General features: G+C 48.4%; 1 protein-coding gene across 2 annotated transcripts in view; it reads right to left on the bottom strand.

The window, feature by feature from the left end:
- The window catches only part of ADAMTSL3 (ADAMTS like 3), a 2197206-nt gene that overhangs the window by 83602 nt on the left and 2091668 nt on the right, over positions 1 to 21936 (bottom strand). For both annotated transcript variants that reach the window (XM_069222572.1, XM_069222573.1), the window contains one exon: positions 144 to 327. In XM_069222572.1, the coding sequence (XP_069078673.1) occupies positions 144 to 327 (184 nt within the window). The remainder of the gene's footprint in view (positions 1 to 143; positions 328 to 21936) is intronic.

The raw sequence follows: 21936 nt of genomic DNA, 5'->3' as shown, positions 1-21936 counted from the left end.
ATGGTGTTTAACAGTTTTATCTATGGCTCATTGTGTACTCCCAACACAAAAGTAATTTCTAAATATGACACTGCCCTTAATCTCAAATAGTATGAAGTATGCACATATTAGAAATGTAGCACCAAAGCACATGACCTTCATACCTTGCACCACAATCTTGCACGTTGCATGGTTGTTCATTGGCAACTGGCTGCTGAAGATGCCCACACATGGCCTCACTCACTCTCTGTCCTTTGTCGTTTACACAGTTCCTCTCTCTGAGTTGGGTTCCAGAGTTTCCACAGCTAGCAGAGCACGGTTTCCACTCACCATGTTCCCATTTATAATCTGTGAATGAAAATAAATTAACTGGCGTTAGAAAGTCTCCAACAGAAACACCATTTAGTTTGCTCGAAAGGTTGAGTGTCAATCAGCTGTTCAAACAAGTACTTGATTTCTTCTCTGTTTTAAAGATATTTATTTTGCATATTTAAGTATACACAACATTTGGGCATGAACAAGAGCACGTGCTAGCGCAGGTGTTTTAATAAGAATTATTAATGAGTGTTTATGCATTTTGAATAATGAGTTTATGTAGAAAATGTAATATGTAGAAAACGAATGCACGCATTTGAAATGTGATCTCGAAGAATGGCCACCAAGGTTAACAAAATGTACTAATCAATGATTAATACTTATGAAATATTAAATATGTGTTAGAGTAATGCAGCAATATGTCATATTGAGAGGTATGAAGTATGCTTTAGCTTTATTAATTGTAGGCCTTAACTTAACAAGTGTCTTGGCCTATTTTGCCATGCCTCATGTAAAAGCTGTATTTCTTAGCGTTTAATAAAAATGCTGACCAAGTGAATTAAACTGTGAAATGTCTATTGTACTGTTTAAATGTGCTCATAATGGAAGCTTTTCGTGAGAACCGACTGCTAGGAGATGATGTTCTTTCTAATGCAACATTTTATGTGTAATGTGTGTGAGACTGATTTTCCCAGGACAAGAACGATGAAGATACTGACTAGAGTGGAAGCTGCAACAATATTGATACCTGACAAGCCGGTTGATGAGGACATCGTAAGATGAACCAGTCAACAATTTGTGAACTGAGAAATATTAGAATTCATAGATTTGGTATAGTAGTTTTATTGGACAGATTATGAACATACACTTAACTGACCAATAGGGAATTAGGGCATAGTTTAGGTGACTTTGATATAACAACGCTCATTCTGAGACAGATAGACATTCTGTCCCATTTTCTGACTGAAAGGTTATTATTTACTTATGCATCTTTACTAGAGACGTGCTTATCTTTAATGCTAAATGATTTTGCCCATATTTTCCCTGACTGAGAGGCTGATGCCTTGCTGATTGACTGATGTCCTGAGGACGAAGACTGATTCTGCTTGCTGACCCATATCGAGGATAGGTATAAATTGAAATGTGGTTATTATGTATGTTTTCTTTTCCTTTCTGGTTACAAACTGCGCTGTTTTGTCTACGACTCTATCATAGTTAGATGTTTTCCAAATTGGTGTTGCCACATTGTTTTGCATGAAGCCCAACATGCTGATGCTAATATGATGTTAGTTGAGGATTCTGACTTATGACAAAAGAGACTAATGCTTGATGGATTTCTCTGCTTAACTGCATGTATTTCATCTTGTTGACGCAGCTGACTCTGCTATTGATTTGCACCCTAACTTGAGAATGTGTTGTTCAAGCTTTGATTTGATTGCGTTTCTTCCACTGCTTTGGACAACCAGTGTTATTTCTGTGTGTGTTTCATTTGATTTTGAGATTAATCTACATGACCTTAGCATTCGTAATATAAGGAATTAAACATACTAAACTTTTACTAAAGGTGTGGTTATTCATGACTGAAAGGTCATGGTGCGTGACAATTACTGACTCCATTGATTATTGATGTTATTGATTACTACTGATTGTTGATTATCGTCTATTGATTATGTACTGGAGCTATGGTAAGAACTCTTAATTGTGAGTCAAAAGGTTCATCGACCTATTTGCGTCCCCTTGTAAGTTTACTCATTAGGTCTGACACGCTAACACACGTCATAGTGTTGTTTGTAGCTGCCTCAATCCTAGCAAAGATAAGCACATTTTTATCGAGTACTGTTATGATTTATGAGCTGACACCTAATAGTAAAGGAAGGATGAGCGGGAACAAAGTACAGGAAACTTTTTTAATCTATCATATTCACAAACTACACTTTTGTTTTTGTTGAGTGATACGAATTTAAACAAAAATTTGCAATAATGATCCTGTGGTGCACGTTAATGTTCTAAATGTTTTCTGTTATGCATCATTTGTTATTTGGCAAAAAACGAAATGTGCAAAGCAAAAGCATTAAAAAGAAAAAAAAATTAAACATGATCTCAAAGTTCTTTCGAGGCATACATTTAATTATGACTGGAGAATGTTGTAACCTACGCATAAATAAAGTATACACAAAGCATGTTTCTCTGCAGTATGTTTCCTATGTGTGATAACGACGTCTGTAAAAAAGTTGACGTTCACAGGGGAGCGACAAAGGTGAGGTCAAGGACGTGCAATGTAAATAATGTAATCACCTCTAGAATTGTAAATGCAGAGTTAATCACAAATATGTAAAAATGCACCAATCCGAGTCTCTCCAAACCTGCACACAAAATGGATCTGGCATAAATGGTACCCAATTATATAGACATTGCCCGGACCTTTCTTAAGTAAAGAAGCAGTTCCAAAAAACACATCATAAATCATTTTCATGACAGAGTTTATAAGGGGGTCTGAACAGGCAGCAACAAAAGTGTTACAATCAAGAGTTATCAGCAAAATTCATGTAAAACTCACTCTCAGAAATCCTCTGGTAAGCCACACTCGAAGAGAACACTTTGTAAATCAGGGCCGCGAGAGAGAAATTTGAAAAAAGCCATGGAACCCAATGTGAATCTCGCTTGAGGAAAGGTGTTATACAGCGAGAGTCTTCTGTAAAATAGCAAAAAGGAGGGAGAGTTAACACCTCCCAGGTACTTCTAAGCCTCCAGTCCACGAATTTACTACTATGGTTTGGGATATTTTGGTTTATAAGTTTTAGGCAGTGGCGGCCGGCAGCTTTGGGAGGGGGGCAGGTGGGGCACACACACACAAACACACACACACACAGACTCATTCTTTCACACACAGACATGCGCGCACGCTCATCCATTAACAACACTCATTCCATTCAAACATGCACGCACGCACCAAACATTCATTTTACAAGATCACACACATTCATTCTTTCACACACACACGCATGCACGCACTCACATCCATTAACAACACTCATAACACTCAAACCTGCGGGGGCGTGGCTACGGGCGTCAAGATGGCGGTCGCACTCTAAGAGTGCCCTGGACCCCTCCGTCATCCGCCTGGAACCTGCCACCGCATCTGATCCTTCTATATCCCAACCGGGATTCGAGAGCTGCCTCGGTGCTTCCCGGTTCCCGTAGACCCGGGTCCGGGGCTCTGAGGTGCCGAATAGCGTTGGGGGAGAGGCTGTCCCGGAGACCGGACTACACCCCAGACGAGAGCCGCCTGACGCTCCGCGCCGAGGCGTGGGCTCCCGGGCAGACACTGCTGGACGAGGGTGTGCTCCCGGGCAGACACTGCTGGACGAGGACTGCCGGGGCCACTGAGACCGCGGCGGGAGGCGCCCCCCCCCGGCGCACCTGGGGGGAGCCGCGGCTGATCGCTGCCGTGTGGGAACTGAGAGGAGCCGGGTCCGTGGGACTCTGCGGCCGGCGCACTTTGGAGGTGGGCGAGGTCTAGGGGCCCGGGGGACCGGGCGCCAGCGGCCTGGAGTAACCAGGCGTCGTTGGAGGCGGCGCCACCCAGGGGGAAAGAGGCGGAGGGAGCCGCGCCCTTGGGTCCGGAGCCCCCAGGGTCCCGGAGGGATCTGGCTGAGCGACGCCGCTGGCCTGGCCGGAAGCGGGCCGCGAACTGGGGATTTCCCCTATCTGGAGCCATTACCTGACCGGCGCCCGGATTGCAGAGCGCCTGAGCCACACTCACTTCATTGTGGCGAGCAGATGCGGAGAGGTATGGAAGCACGAGGGTGAGGAAGTAAAGAGGGGCGATATAGAGCCACCGACTTCGCGAGGGGCCTCGCTCTTCTAATTTGAGCTAACGACTGAGGGAGACCCTGGCCCACCGTGGGGTGAATCCTGACTCACGGGACACTACTGGGGAAGAGCGGAGAGTATCAGGAGACCCCTTGCCCTCCCACTCAGAGGCCGAGGCGACGGGGGCCCGGGCATTGGAGGGGGTCACCTACTGACTTGCATCCAGGCAGGGCGCCAGCTACCCTAGACTAGCCTGCTTGCAATCCAAATCTCACAACGAGCAGTGGAATCCAAGATTGGAGAGGTGAGAGAAGAGATTGGCCTCGTGAGGTAAGATCGTAGAAATGCAGTGGGCCGAATTACGGAGGTAGAGACCCGCGTCTCACAGACGGAAGATGACTTGGCCGATCTGAGATCCAAGGTGGCCCAACTGCAAACACAGACTGGAGAACTCCACCACAGAGCTGAAGATGCTGAGAACCGCTCCAGGCGCAACAACCTGCGCTTCGTTGGCGTGCCGGAAGGAGCTGAGGATGGCAAAGCTACCGAATTTCTGGAAAACTGGATTAAATCCTGGATGCCGGAGAACTCTCTTTCACCATGGTTTGCGATAGAACGAGCGCACAGGGCCTTGGCCCCGCGACCTCCACCTGGAGGCCCCCGGCGACCCCTGATTGCGCGCTTCTTCAACTTTAAAGATCGTGATGCCATCCTCAGGGAGGCCAGACGCTCCCCCAACCTCCTTTGGGACAATCAGAAAATCTTGGTTTTCCCGGACTACACCCGCGAAGTCCAAACTAAACGCCGATCATACGAACAAGTGAAGCAGAAGCTGAGAGCGATGCAACTTTCATATATGCTCCTCTTCCCAGCACGCCTGAAGGTAATCCTGGCCGATAAGGCGCACTTCTTTGAATCGCCCGAGGAGGCGTGGGACTGGCTGACGGAAGAGGGTTTGGGAAACCGCAGAGGCCCAGCTGGGTGGACACGCGGAGGGGCCGGAAGAGTACCAGGTCTAGACGTGGTAGGCTCAGAAGTCCCAACATCCGAACGGACAAGGACTCCCACCCTACCCGAGATCCCCCACCGGGGAGGGTCCGACGGATTGCCCGGGGGAACGAGCCACGGGAGAGGAAAAGAGAGATGATCGTCTGAGCCAATCCCCTGAACTTGGTCGATGGTGACCCCACGCATGCTGGTCTCCGGCTTGCTGGGACCTGCCGGCAACACCAGGTACCGCCCCGCACAGATGAAACAGGGTCGCACCAATGTTGATATTATGTTGTACACCCCAGTGACTTTACTAAGGGTGGGGGTTTCTCACTAATTAATTGCAATTGATCAGACACGCAGAAGGGGTCCACCACTCCACTCAATGGCAGTCTACACGGCTGTATTGCCCCGGTTGGGCTCTAGGGCGACAGATGATTCGAGGGTAGAAGTACGGGGTGGGGGAAGTTGGGGTGTTTAAAGCTCACGTTAGGGCTTAGTGTAGTGGTTATGATAAGTTACCGTAGCAACACCGACACCTACCGTATAGATCCTTCTCAGTCAATATGTCCATCTCTGGGTCCCAGGTTGAGTCCTCAATTCCCCACCATGCAGACATGGCACAAGTAAGTCCCTCACTGACACAGATTCTCTCATGGAATGTTAATGGCCTACTAGATCAAATCAAAAGATCCGCAGTGTTTAGCACATTGCGCAGATACGCCCCCTCAGTGGTCCTCCCACAGGAGACCCATCTACTTGGAACCAAATGCTCCATTCTAGCGCGGGGGGATTTGACAAGGTTTTTCACGCAGGCTTTGCAAGGGGCTCCAGGGGGATGGCCATCCTATTCCATCACTCACTACCTATAGTAGTTACCTCCACCATATCGGACCCACAGGGTAGATTCGTAACGGTGACCAGTACATTACACGGTTCAACGGTTAATTTTGTATGTGCATACGCTCCCCCAGCCGGCTTCGACGCCTTCTTACTAACTCTCCGCCGGACACTCATTGTCCTCCCGCAGGGACTCACACTTGTAGGAGGAGATTTTAACTCTGTTTTAGATCCCAAGCTGGACGTATCCGGACCCATCCCCTCCGCCCGGGCCGGGAGAGCATCCAACTTAAGCGGGTGGACGACAGAATTGGGGCTGTGCGAGGTATGGAGGACAGGCACCCCAGGGCACGGCAGTACACGCACACCTCAGCTGCTCACCACTCTCAGGCAAGAATTGACCTTGTGTTCATGCCTGCATTAGACATCTCTAGAATTACTGGCGCTGAGATATTACCCCGGGGAGTCTCAGACCACTCCCCAGTACGAATCCGAATGGGGAGCGTAGCCCCCCATCAGCGCCCCACATGGCGCATGAATGCATGGTATCTACAGGACAATGATTATACCCTTGTAATAAGGGACCACCTTACCCAATATTTTGATCATAACTTGGGGTCCGTACAGTCCCCGGGCACGATCTGGGCGGCATGTAAAGCCACACTTAGAGGTTACGCTAAACATCGGGTGCGTGCCCGCGAGAGAGCTTGGGACCAGCAGGTGACAGCCCTTGAAGCCAGAGCTCTGGAACTAGAGCGGTCTATGACCACCGCCACATCAGCTTCAATTCTGAGACGCCTAACAGTGATTAGAGAAGAAATAAAGCAATAGGTGCTTGAGGCCGCAAAGCATGTCTGGAGGGCGTCGGCAGCTCGTGTGTATGGAGGGGGCGATAAAAACGGCAAACTCCTTCACTGGTTGGCCATGCGCCCACTAGCCAACAGAGTTATCCCTGAGGTCGTGGACGGGACGGGCTTAGTCGTGAGAACCCACAAATTGCGGGGAGCTTCGCCTCCTATTACGCTCAATTATACGCGATGCGTCACCGTCCACTAGCTGAAAGGGAGTCCCCCCTTCTGGACGACATCACTCTCCCCAGTATTCCGCAGGCGACCAGGGTGATCCTGGATGAAGCCATAACCTTGGCCGAAATCACGACGGCCATAGCCGGCCTGACGTCAGGTAAAACACCCGGACCGGACGGCTTTCCGGCTGAGCTCTACAAAAGATGCGGGGACATTTTAGGCCCCCACCTGCTTAACATGTTTAATGAAGCAGAGAAGATCGCCCGCTTCCCCGCTGGAATAGACCAAGCCACAATAGTGGTGATCCCAAAGACCCAGCCAACCTTGCGCGACCTTTCGGCCTATAGACCAATCTCCCTGCTTAACGCCGAGATTAAGGTGCTATCAACCTTACTTGCTACAAGACTGAAAGCGGTGCTCCCCTCACTGGTACATCCAGATCAGTGTGGCTTTATACCCTCCCGCAGCACCAGACACTGCATTAGGAGATTGCATGTCGCACTGGCTCAACGCGGCACTCTGACTGGGTCCCCCCTCGCCCTCCTCCTAATAGACTTTGAAAAAGCCTTCGACACGGTGGACTGGTCATATCTAGAACAAATCCTAAGAAAGAATGGATTTGGACCCAAATTTCGAGGCCTTGTAAAACTACTTTACTCCAACCCAACCGCCCGTATTCAGGTAAACGGGGTGGCCTCCGATCCATTCCCTATCCGTCGCGGGATCCGCCAGGGATGTCCGTTGTCGCCGCTGCTCTTTGCCCTCACGACTGAGCCATTGGCCACCCTGTTGAGAGAGGACCCACTGGTAACGGGCTGGGCGTGGCCCACGGGCCCAGAAGACCGGGTAGCATTGTACGCGGATGACGTCCTCCTTTACCTTTCCAACCCAGCAATGAGTGGCCCGCGAGTCTTAGAACTCCTAGACCTCTTCTCACAGGCCTCGGGTCTAACCCTAAATCCCAGAAAATCCCTGCTGATCCCCCTACACCCCTCTAGAGATTGCATAAGCTGGCAGGAAAACATTCCAATCCGCCGCAACAGTTTTAAATATCTAGGGGTTCATATAACTCTGCTCCCCGAACTAACATGGGAACTTAATATCACACCGCTCCTTAAGAAGTCCAAAAAAGATCTTCAACGCTGGCGAAATTTACCACTCAACACGCTGGGTAGAATTGCATTATACAAAATGATGATACTCCCCAGCTTCCTATACCAGATGCAAAACTTCCCGCACCCAATCCCCTGGAAGTGGTTTAACGAAATCGAGACGACTGCTCGCCAATTTCTATGGTACGGCTCCCGACCCAAATTATCCCTTGTTACATGTCAAAGGGACATCTGTGAAGGGGGACTGGGAATGTCCAACATGTATTTTTATTACCTGGCCATGCGCCTACTGGTGATTAACGAATGGCTGTCGGAGGCTGGACAGACCCCGCATATAGACTAGAGCTCCAGGCGATGGGATACAATGGAGTTTTCGATGCTCTATGCGGGGAGCGATTCCACAGACCATCCCTGAGGTTACTAGGCTGGTGTTGACGGGGTGGCGAGCGGCACAGAAGATCACGGGGTGGTGGCCTCGTCTAACTCAGCAGACTCCTCTTTGGCAGGGGAGATGGCTGAGGGAAGTTTCCACACTGGAGGGGTTCCGGAAATGGGACATTATAGGGATATCTACACTGGGTGAAATCTGGGGTGATTCACAAATCCGGTCCTTTGAGGAGCTTCAGAAAACACATGCCTTAAATAATACCCAATTTCACAAGTACCTACAACTCAGACACACTTTATTAGTACACCTACGGCCAGGGGACAACATCCCAGAACACAGCCCACTCGAGGTGACGGTCATGACGGGACACCTACACAAAGGGGGAATCTCCCAGATTTACCGTGCTATCCTTGCAAATACATCCCCCCCCCCCTCGAGAAGCTTCGCCAGAAATGGGAGGGATGGGTAATCTCCATAGAAGACTTAGATTGGAGAGAAGCACTAACAGCCCCCCGAGCTCTGGCCATATCTACACGATTTCAGTTGCTACAAACCCTTTACTTACACTCAGCCTACTTCACCCCTAAAAGGCTTCACCAAGCTAATCTCCGGCCCACTGACGAGGGCCCCCGTTGCTTTCAACCAGGAGCCGACTTCTTTCACATGATCTGGACCTGCCCAATTATAGAGTCATATTGGGGGTTAATCTTGGGGGAGATCTCCGAGGTTCTACAAACAGCGATAGAGATATCCCCGATACCACTTTTGCTAGAGGCCATGGGTGAGATGGGACTAAGCAGAGCGAATCGAACCTTCCTGGGAGTGGCCTGCCTGGTGGCAAAGAGAGACATCATGTCAGAATGGAAGGCCGTAAAAGCGCCGACCCTCACCAAATGGAGACGAGGAATGGACTGGTGTGCAAGATGTGAAAAACTTGTATATGAAGTGAGGGGGTGCCCAGACAAGTACAATAGAGTGTGGGGGAGCTGGGAGAGTTTACTGGCCACTTGATCAACCTATGACAATAGAATTCTCCGGAAACTCCCTGGAGACATTGCGTTACACGGAGGGAGGTAACTCAACTGTTTGCAACCCCTGCTTTGTAACGATAGAAGGGCCAAGCCCACGATGTGCGATGTGAAGATGATGCCGAACTCTACCAGACACTGTAATAACGGGGACTGCAGACCCTGTGCTGTGGAGGTGGTACCAAGCCCAGACTCTAATACTCATCCCAAATTTCATGGAACTCGCGGGGGCCATTAAGATCAAAAAGACGAAAAAGTCGGATGTGACAGATGATATATCCCAAAGAAGGTGTCAGGATTTCGGTATTTGTATTCAGTGTTACTATGCGTTTTTATTGTGTTGTGTTTTTGTTCTTCTTATTTAAAATAAAGAAAAAAATCTTTATAAAAAAAAAACACTCAAACATGCACGCGCGCACCAAACATTCAATGTAAAACATAACACACATACATACACACACACACACACACACTTACCTTTAGCCTCCAGGTCTCAGGAGGGTTGGGACTGCTGCCTTCCCTCATTGGCTGACCTTAGGTCAGCCAGTGAGGGAAGGCAGCAGTCCCAGCCTCGTCACAGAGTGGGATGGGGTCAGTGAGACTGCTGACCCCACCCCACTCTGTGACGAAGTGTCACTGATTGACACTCGCCCTGGGCGCTTCAGGGCTTAAACCTGAAGCGCCCAGGGCGAGTGTCAATGGGTGACGCTTTCCTCGCCACCCAGGGGAGGGCCTCGAGGCACCTTTGCTGGGCCGAGGAGGTCACGCACATAGGAGCTGTGACCTCCTCAGCCCAGCAAAGTTCAGCTCAGGCAGCCAGGAGTCTGCGCAAATCATGTATGTCTGCTTCTGGCTGCCTGAGCTGAACATGAAGAGTGTCTGTCAGGCTGACCTTTGTTCAGCCTGACAGACACTCTTCATGGGGTGGGGGGGCATGGCCCCTCCGCCCTAAAGGACGGGCCGCCACTGGTTTTAGATTTTGCAAATTACATACATCTGGTGTAGTGAAGTGACCGAGGAAAAGCGAAACAATCAATTCATTTTTTTCAAGAAGATGAGGTTCAATCTGGGGTAATGGGTTTTAGAAAAATTAATGAACTGTAAGCAAGCCAAGTCAATAGCCCTTTGGGCTCTGTCAATGTCTCCCCCCCCCCCACACACACATAATGCCACTGTAAGTGCGTTCTTCAAAACAGCAGCCTTTCTTTAATGTTTTTTGAAAAAGCAGAACAAAATACATTCAAAGATGGGTGGCATGGATGCCCAAATCAGTTGCGGCCACCGTTGAATTGATTTAATTAAAGCTTGGCAAAATCCATTAAATGAAGGCCACTGCAGATGTGGGTGAATCTGTAGTGGCCCTTTTTATTAGGTTGAGCATAGCTCTGTGAAAGTGCTGCTTTTCCCTCATGTTGGTATCTATGTGGGGCAGTTTTATTACCCCGCTGGGGACCGACCCTGTTACATGGATAGTTGCACGTTTGCCCATATGTTTGACTGCAAGCGAACTTCTTTTTTATTTTTGTGTCTCTCCTTCGCGCTCATGCTCATGGCGGCTGTGGCGCTTTGAAATGACTTACTTATGTAAACTGTTTTACTTTTCATTTTCAATTTGTGTAGTAAGAAAAGTCCAGTTAGGAATCTACAATGCTAATAGTTCTAACTCGAGCAAACGCTTGAATTTCTTAAAGCAGAGCAAAGCACATCTGTGACGGCCATCTTCAAATATAGTTTGTTCTCATTTAAGAAAATACATTCACAGATGGCTGCCCTGGACCACAATATGACCATCTTTAAATTTATTTTATTAAAGCATAATACATATGTTCATATATGCCAATCGCCGCATACGTGGTAGAATTTGTGAAAGTATTTTGTTGTGCTTTAAACATTAATTCAAAGATGACTTCCACATACCTACAGGGGCATAGCTTGGTCAGTGAGATTTGAAGTGTGTGAGCTTCAGATTTTCCAACAATCATACTGGAACATAATGGTAAAACACATTATGCGACAGGCAGGGCACATGAGAGGGGCTAAAGGTGCACTTGAAAGGGAGACAAATGTGGATTGGTAGAGGTATTAAGTGAGACAGAAACAACATTTTGTAAAATAACCAAAACTTTGGAAGACTTTCAAAGAAGAGAGGGAGAGAACGTTTGTGCGTTTTTGTCTGTGTTTACGAAATCCTTGTGAAATCTGATAGACACCTCACCTTACCCGACTGAAAGCACCTTTACACAACTGTGTACTAGAAAATACATTTATTAAGGATAACACCCCAAACACCCCCGTGAAGCTATGCCCCTGCATATTTACATGTATCAGTGGTTGCAATCTTTGAATGGATTTTTTTAAAGCATTGCAAAATACATAGACAGATGCCCACCTTGTGTGTTTCACATGGTCACACTCAATTGACCATAACAAAATATTTAAAAACACATTTAAAGTGGTTGCTTGGCAGGGGGCAGTCAGAGAGTGATAGGATTGGTGGAGGTCCGCATGGGGGGTTGTTTTGTATTAAAGAGAGAGATGTGTGTGGGAGTATGGGGAAGCAGAGAGGGCCAGGTAGAGATAGAGGAGAAGAGAAAGTAGTTTCTCAGATGGACTGCAATGCAGCTGAAGGCTACACATCAAAACACAATGAGAACAAAATCATCCTGGGTGGCACCAACACAAGTATAGGAAGAAAAACCATTTAATTAGGGGTACCGAATATATATAAACAAGAAATCCACCTAGTTATGTGCAAAGGACTTACCTAAAGTCATTTTTCACAATAGGCCTTCAGCAATACACAAAAGTGAGAAATAAAACTGCCTTTCATATCTGCATTGTATATACTGCGATCACATAGACAAATTCATGAATGGCACCAACATAACTGGATTCTATCCTGTTGTGTATGTACATTACACGTATACATTTTACCTAAGAAACGTTTAGTTAGAGAGTTGCAAACTTTGGACATGCATAAGCATATTTCCTTAAACACTCCAGAAAAATTCTCCACAGCACTGTCAAATGTAAATCACATGCTGTAAAGTTTGGTTTACTTTCAACTCTACTAAGTGTCTGATGTGCATCGTACAAACTACAGCTACTGCTTCAAGGTAACAACTACTGCACATCTGCAAAACTAGCAGTAACAATAATTTACATACTAATTAAACAGTGATCTCTGCACTTACCTCAATAAGCTAGACTCACTGGATAATAATTTTTGCCAAATTAATCAATCACATGCCAACCTCTATCATCCGCAGGCTGGTTGGTTATCTGCCCAAGACAGCCATTCTGCTAGCCTTCAAAGATATGAATTGCCTAGATGAAATCCTTGTCTCTCCCATGCAATCTGCTCTCAGCAAATCAAAATCGTCTGGGCAAACCTAAACTTCGCTGTGCAACTTCAAAGTTCTGGTGTGAACCGTCTAATAGAAAAGATTGACTAATATTTTATGACAATCTTATTTTTCATCCCAACTATCCATTGAGCCATGTCTCCATTTTAACCATGCCCCAATGTAAAATGCACACTTTAAGATATACCAATGTATGTTATGACTTGTCTGTATGAAGTAACATGCATCGCAACGCACTAACCAACACAGGTAGTTCATAGTATCCCAAAAGCTGTTTAGTTTTTAACGCGGTTTTCCTTATAGCTATGCATAGCACTTCTTGACCATCTTTACACGTTAACCCCTTAACAGCTGCACATTTCCCACCCCCCCGTACTGATCCCTTGTTGATGTTTGGGGCACTCAGCGCTTAAGTCTTAATAACTTGTTTCATATAAAAAGTATACAGGCCAAATATGCATGCTTTTGTGTACATGCTTCGTATTACAAAGGTACCCAATGTTGTAGATTCCCTGGAGAAAACCAACAAAATTGCCTAAATATAGATTTCTTTTAATTGGTAAAAACGCACTGTGCAAGAAAATGTGTACCTTTTTGTTCCAAAAGTGGCACTACAAAAAAATGATGTGCTAAAATCACTCTATTCCTAGCTAGTAAAAGCAAACAGCATTGTAAAAAAAGTCTTTTTGGCACAGTTTTTGCATTTTCCTCGATAGTTGATTTTTCATATTTTTTTAAGTTTCTATGTCCTTGCAGTTTGAGGTGGGAACAGTTATGATTCCCATGGGTGATCCCCAAAAACCTGTGGCCCTTATTATGACATTGGCGGTGAGTGCAGCTTACTGCCATGCTGACTGCCGCCAACATACCGCTACTGCGGCGGTATACTGCTACCCGTATTATGCCCCACACATAGAAATCCGCCACTATACAGCCACACACACAAGTCCGCCAGCCCAAAGGTCAGTGGTAAACTGGCGGTACCAAAACCCACACCGTTACGCCAACAGAACTACACCCACAGCATTATGACCCACGAATCACACCGGCGGACATTCAACTGTGGTAAACCATTGGCAGTACATACCACCATGCTCAAAATACAACACACTAACAAAGCAACACCACATGGGACAATTCAAACTACACACACCTGACACCCATACACCCACCACCATAAAACACACACACAAATTACCCACAACCCTTTACCACTACAAACAATTTACAACAGAGAGAGAGACACTCCAGGAGCACCCACAGAACCAGAGCCATAGAACACCAACACCCATACACCATCCACATCACCCCACACACACTCACACACACCACACACACTACAGCCATGGCACCACAAAGACACCCCAGGTTCTCAGAGGAGGAGCTAAGGGTCATGGTGGAGGAAATCATCCGGGTAGAGCCACAGCTATTTGGATCACAGGTGCAGCAGACATCCATTGCAAGGAAGATGGAGCTATGGCGAAGAATCGTGGACAGGGTCAACGCCGTGGGACAGCACCCCAGAACAAGGGATGACATCAGGAAGAGGTGGATTGACCTACGGGGGAAGGTACGTTGCGTGGTTGCAAGACACCAGATAGCTGTACAGAGGACTGGTGGTGGACCCCCACCTCCTCTCCCACAACTAAGAACATGGGAGGAGCAAGTCTTGGCAATACTGCATCCTGAGGGCCTGGCAGGAGTAGCTGGAGGACTGGACTCTGGTAAGTCAACTCTTTACTACTTTCACCCCCCTATCCTGCATGCCATTACATACCCCCACACTCACCCTCACTTCCATCACTCCACCACCTCCCATACACCCCACCATCACAACCCACCCATCCCAATACCAAGCCCTGCATGCAACACCAATGCATAGACACTCATCACAGGCCTGCATGGACAACCATCACCACTGCATGCACACTAGTTAGAATCACTCAGCCAACCAAATAACAACTCACACAAGGCAAAGCTGCCATGGTAATAACAACAATAGAGGGCAACATACCCATGCGCAAGATGGCACACGCAGAAACAATAACACTGCATTTACATCCCCACAGGTCCCCCACATAACCTCACCGGAGAGGAGGTGCCCTTTTGTGGGGGGATATCCAGTCCCCCCACAAAAGAGGCTCACAGTGATGACAGCAGCTCTGCACGCCTGGATCAGGTTGACCTACCTGGCCCATCAGGGACCTCTGGACAGTCGGTTACCCAGGCACAGTCCCATACCACCACAGAGCCTCCCCACTCAGGAATCACCAGCACAGCACCCACCCAGCGGGCCCATACCTCTGTCCCCAGGACACGTCAATCAGCAGTGTGTCCACCACTACAGGGACCCCAGGCATCCCCACAAACACAGGATGATCAGTGACCTGGGGTCAGTGGCAGTGGGCACACGGTTCAGGGGACAGAGGCACAGGACAACAGGGAAGCTGGGAGGACTGCTGTGCGACAGGGGGAGGACAGGCCCAGAGAACCTACTCTCCATGAGGCACTCACCAACATCCTGGGAGCATGCCACCATTCCCAGGAGACCATGGGCCAGATACTGGCCAAGTTGCACGAGACCCAGCGGATGCAGGAGGGACAATACCTGGGGATCAGGGAGGACCTGAGGGACATCCACACCACCCTGGTCACCTTTGCAGGGGTGCTGGCAGGCATGGCCAACACCATGAGGGAGGCAGTGACACAGCAACGGGCACCTGACACTAGCCACACTGATGAACAGCTTTCCACCTCCGCTGACGCAGGTGGACAGGAGGCCCGCCACAGGAACAACAGGCCACCAGCACCCCTCCCCCTGCAGAAGGAGAATCACCACGCAAACGGTCCCTGCGATCCAGGCAGAAGCCAGAGAACATTGCCAAGACCCCGTCAGAAAATAAGACTCTCATGATTGTCACCCTTGTGTCCCACTCTGTCACCCTGCCCACCTTGGACTGCCATTGCTCCACTTCCCAAGCCCCATTGGACAATGCACCAGTGATACCAATAGACAGGACTCCATCCTGGACTTTCCTCCACCATGACCCCAGCCCATTGCACATCCCCATTTACTTCTCAGCACTGAAATAAACACCCTTGGAAAAAAAGTATGGAGTATGTCAAATGATTTAAGGATGTAGTTGTTTAACAATCTGTAGACATTGCAAATAGACTGTACAGGTATGTATATAGAGGTATGACCTGTAATGTGCTGCAGTCAATACACCAGGAGCCACAGGAGGGCACAAATATCTGCAAATAGACATGTTAAAGGGTACAATAAGTGGCCATTGTAGTGGGAACAGCAGCCAGCCAGAGAAAAATCACTTCAGCAAAGGAAGGTGAGGTTACAGTGCCTTACCTGTGTGTCACTGGAAGTACTGTTGTATGATAGTTGTTCTGTTGTCCACATCCTCTTCCTCTGCCACCTCTTCGTCACTGTCCACAGGCTCCACCGCTGCCACACGACCATCTCCACCCTTATCCTCCTGCAGAAAAGGTACCTAGCGTTTTAAGGCTAGGTTGTGCAACATGCAACATGCAACATGCAACGATGATCTGGCAGACCTTCATGGGTGAGTAGCACAGGGATCCACCTGTCAGATGGGGGCACCTGAACCTGGCCTTCAGGAGGCCAAAGGTTTGCTCAATGATCCTCCTTGTTCACCCATGTGCCTCATTGTAACGCTCCTCTGCCCTTGTCCTGGGATTCCTCACTGGAGTCAGTAGCCATGAGAAGTTGGGGTAACCAGTGATCTGCAAATTTGAGGGATACCTGTTAGCCAGACACTCACCCTTAGGGCCAACAGCACACCCATATACCAACCTACACTGGGTGGGGACCATGGGCTCACCTATTAGCCACACCTATTAGCCGCACCTCTGGAGTTGAGCCATCACATATGGGATGCTGATATTCCTCAGGATATAGGCATCATGCAAAGACCCAGGATACTTCGCATTCACATGGGAGATGTACTGGTCCGCCAGGCACACTATCTGCACATTCATAGAGTGAAAGCTCTTTTGATTTCTGTACACCTGTTCATTTCTCTGGGGGGGGAGGGACAAAGCCAATATGTGTACCATCAATAGCACCAATGATGTAGGGGATATGTCCCATTGCATAGAAGTCAGCCTTCACTGTGGTCAAATCCTCCACCTGGGGAAAACTATGTGTTTCATCAGGGCAGACAACACTCTGGTCAGCACGTTAGAAAACATAGGCTGTGACATACCTGCTGCCATTGCCACTGTCATTTGGAAGGAGCCACTTGCCAAGAAATGGAGCACTGATAGGACTTGCACAAGAGGGGGGATCCCAGTGGGGTGACGGATAGCTGAGATCAGGTCTGGCTCCATTTGGGCACACAGCTCTGTGATTGTGGCCCTATCAAGTCTGTAGGTGAGGATAATGTGCCTGTCCTCCATTGTTGCCAGGTCCACCATAGGTCTGTACACGGGGGTATGTCTCCATCTCCTATTCATCCTCAGTGGTTGAACTCCTGGGTGAAAAACGGTGAGCAGCTGGTCATATTCAAACATATCCTTAGAGTACAATGCCTTGCATGTTGTGTGAGAAACAGTATGTTAACGTGTAATCCCGTAAATGTGCCTATGTCTGCTGTGACAGCAGTTAGGTGCCATGGCCTGCTCCCCCCTGAAAAGGCGGCCGCCTGACCTGTGTGGAGGGACAAGTGGAAATGAGGTTATTCCATTGACGTTGTGCACCGTTGCTGGAGGCGATGGAGGACCGCCGTGCAACTCCTCATTGGTTATCATTGTGCCCTATGGGTTCCAGTAGCCATTGGGATGTGCACCAGCAGTAACGGTAATGCCATTTTCTATCTGTTCACTCACTTGCTACCTGACCTTCAACAGGCGAGGACCTACACTGCAAGTGCTGCTGTGACCTGTGTCTGGAAGCGGCCATGGCTCGAGTCTCTGGGGAAGGGGCCCCTACCTTCACTTCTGAGGAGTTGGAGAGACTAGTGGATGGGGTCCTACCCCAGTACTGTTTACTTGATGGTCCTCCAGACCAAGAGGTGAGTACACTGTGAGCATGATGCATGGGGCATGAATGCATGGAATGCTGTGTGTTTAAGCCTTGTGTAAGGGGGGGTGGCTGAGGGATCCTGGCAGGGTGCTGCATGTATGGTGGTCAATGTCTGTGCGTAAGGGGATGGGAGGGATATGGTGGGCCATGAGTGTAACAGGGCGGACAGTATGGCTGATACCTTTTTCTATGTATCTTTCTCTGCAGGTCAGCGCCCATCAGAAAAAGGGTATTTGGCGTGCCATCGCAAAGGACGTGTGGACCCTGGGAGTCTTTGACAGGCGGAGCACCCACTGGCACACACAGTGGGAGGATCTGCGCCGCTGGGCAAGGAAGACGGCGGACGCCCAGCTGGGGATGGCCTCCCTACAAGGAAGGGGTGCCCGTCATACCCTGATCTCCCTGATGTTCCGCATCCTGGCGGTGGCCTATCCGGGGTTGGATGGGTGCTTGAAGGCATCACAGCAGCCACAAGAGTGTGAGTACAGATTCAGAATCATGAAGTTGCACGCGTTGAGGTCTTACCTGGGTGGGGGATGTGGGCCTGTGGGTGCCTCTAGGCCAGGACGAGCATGGCAGTGTAGGCTCCATGTTGGGCAGGGTCTGATGCACTCCAGCCCCAAATATGGTAGTGGGCATCTACTACTGGGCAGATTCCTGTGGGTTACAGGTGTGCTGCTATTGGCGTTAGGCATTGTACTCCATGGCCTGATGACTAGCATTGTCACTGGTAGTGCATGGCCTAGTGCATAGGTGTGTTCCCTGTGTGTTGTGTATGCCAAAGGCTGTGTTGTTGCTGCCACTGACCAAGTGTATCCTCTGTCTCGTCCCCCCCTCTTTGTTTTGTCACCCTGTCCTTGTGTGCATTAACATCATCTGGCAGAGGAGCAGAGGCACCGGTGATGGAGGGAGCTGCATCCCACATGGCCCATGAGGCTGAATCCATTGACGGTGAAGGCACCAGTGGGATGGAGGGCGAGGGGAACACCACAGCGGAGACTGGAGGGGAAAGTTTGCACAGTGACACCTCCTCTGATGGAAGATCCCTGGTGGTGGCAGACAGCTCTGTGCCCACCCCAACTGCAGGTACAGCTGCCACCCCCGTACCAGCACCACCCTCCCAGCAGCTCCTCAGCGTGTTTCCCGTGCCCGCTCACCCAGTAGGGTGGGCATCTCCTTCTCCCCAGGCACCTCAGGCCCTGCCCCAGTCAGCCCTGCTGCCCTCAGTGAAGAGCCTATTGACCTCCTGCGATCCATCTCTGTTGGGCAGTCAACCTTAGTGAATGCCATCCAGGGTCTGGCAGGGCATTTGCAACAAACAAATGCATTCCTGGAGGGCATTCACTCTGGCATGGCAGACCAACAGAGATCATTCCAGGTTCTAGCCTCCTCTCTGATGGCAGCCATAGTTCCTGTCTCTAGCCTCTCCCTTCCAACTTCCTCTACCCAGTCCTATTCCCCTTAACCCCAGCCTATCCCAAGCACACCATCAGACCAGCATGCACCCAAATCAACACACAGAAGTGGCTCAGGCAAACACAAGCACCACACTTCATCCCACAGACACTTACACAAGCACCATCCAGATGCAGACACACCAACATCCACTGCCTCCACTGTGTCCTGCTACTCCTCCTCGTCCACCTCCCTCCCAGTAGCGTCTCCACTCACACCTGTATGCACTACATCCTCATCCACTACCCCTTTCACCATCATGCCTATCAGTACATGCCCCTCACTGGCAGCCACCACCCCCACATCCATGCACACGTCCCCTGTGTCCTCACGTGTCTGTGCCCCCTCCTCCAAAGTACACAAATGCAAGCACTCAGACACCCAACAGCCATCCACCTCACAACAGCATCAAGCCCATGCACCTGCACCCAAACACAACAGACAGACACCTCCTACCACCACTCCCTCTTCCTCCACTCCCAAACCTTCACCCTCATCCAGCCCCAGTGTCCCTAAAAAGCTTTTCCTCTCCACCCTTGACCTATTCCCTGCCCCTCCACCCATGACCTATTCCCTGCCCCTTCACCACCGTCTTTCACTTCGGGCCAGGTTGGTCAGGACCCAGGCTAGCACCTCAGCCACCCAGTCCACGGCCACTGTAGTTTCTGCAGCCACTGCAGTTGTGAGAGGCTCCAAGGAGACACCTGTCAGCACAGTCAGTGTGCCTGCACCAGCTGCCAAAGGAACAAAGGGACCACCAGCTGGCAAAGCTAAAAAGGGAGCACCAGCTGGCAAAAGCAAGGAGGCACCGTCAGCTGGCAAAGGCCATTTTTACCATTTATTTAATTGTTGTCAGTCTATCCGGCCATAACAATAACACACAATAAATATCAATCCATCATATTCGATAAAAATCACATTAAATAAAACGTCTCAATAAAAGAAGAAACTGTGCTTGAATTTTTGATTTAACATGTGCCAAAAAGTATCCAATTTGCCCTGCATTGTCATAAAACTTGGTCTATTACCATAATTTACATAAAACTCTTAACTTATTAAAGCGTTATAAATCTAAAATTTTAATATCTTATTCTGGCACTAATCATTTGAGACCTTACGGTGTTTACCAACAGTTTAATAATAACCCAGGACCTGGCCAGGTTTTACATCAACCTGCACCGGTGTCCCAAGCTAATAATAGCTATGGGACGACACAAGCAATTATACTTGTGCCAGCTGTGGGTGCATTGATAGACGTAACTTCCATGCTTCCAGTATGTAAGTTGAGACCTTTGTCACAATATGTTTCTCGTCTGATTGCATACATAATACTTCCGCCTCTTTGCATTTCCTAACTCCGTGGGATCTAAAAAGTAGACGTAAATACAATTTACGGAGTTTGAGCGTGAAGTGACATAATAGAAGAAAGTGGGATAGTGTTTCTTGGCCACCATGAAGACATGGACAACATTCTATTCTACCCGGAGGGACGGGTTGCCATCTATTGGTCACCGCCATCACTGGTAGTGTGCCCATACGGAACTTAAGATAGAGAGCCCTTTTTTCTTCCGGATAAATACTGTCTATGTAAAATGCTGGTTTAAGCTCTTGGTTAAACAAAATGTAACGCTTAAATAGAGGGCTAAGTGTCTCACACATGCTCTGAGTCTTTTGGTCCCAGTATGCCTTTTTTATGACAGATAAAATAGGCCTTTTGATTTTCCCTGGATGGAGCCAGATGTCTTCCTGGCCGATAGCAGCCAGGGTGGTTGAGATGTGTTTGAACCATGGCAATTTCCGATGGCTTTGAAGCTTCATGATGTCCATAAGTACATCTCTATATGGTTTGAGTTCCTCTTTTGCCCAAATACGGATCCAGTATCTTATTGGAGCCAGTGCAATGTAGTCCTCCACCTTTCTCATTTGTAGATCAATTCTTATTGCATTCATTGGTGTGGCGTTGCCTAAACAAAGTAATCGGCGTAAAAATGTATTCTCGGTTACTTGTATTGATGGAGTCTTTTTAAATCCCCAGATCTCTGCACTGTAAAGTGCTGCGGCCCTGGCTTTTGTTTTATATGCAAGCAGTGCAGAACTCACAGAATGGTTGCCTGTAGCTTTTACAAATCTGAGTACCGCTCCAGCTTGTTGGACCAAAGAGATGTTACTTTTATAAATTTGAGGTTTCCATGTCAGTTTTTCGTCCAGTCTGCAGCCCAGGTAGTCATAAGTAGCCGCTCGGGCCAAAGGCTTTTTGTTTTCCCTAAAAGTCGATTGCATCATCTGTTTTTGGTTAAGAATCATAAACTTTGTTTTCCCCTCATTGATTACCATACTCCTGGAGGTGCAAAATGATTCAAAACCCCTAAGTAGTCGATGCATTGCTATCTCCGTCCTTGACAGTAACACAGCGTCATCAGCAAAAAGCAGAATAGGTATACTTTCATTGGTTAGTTTTGGCACGTCCAGATTTAATTTCCTCAGGTCTTGACTTACTTCATTTATGTAACAATTGAATAAGGTTGGGGCCAATACGCAGCCTTGTTTTACGCCTCACTGGATTGGAA

Source organism: Pleurodeles waltl, chromosome 3_1 (genome assembly GCF_031143425.1).
Source record: "Pleurodeles waltl isolate 20211129_DDA chromosome 3_1, aPleWal1.hap1.20221129, whole genome shotgun sequence".
NCBI classification, from domain to species: Eukaryota; Metazoa; Chordata; class Amphibia; order Caudata; family Salamandridae; genus Pleurodeles; species Pleurodeles waltl.
Note: the sequence above shows the minus strand (reverse complement) of the source record. Positions and strands in the feature narration are given on the sequence as shown.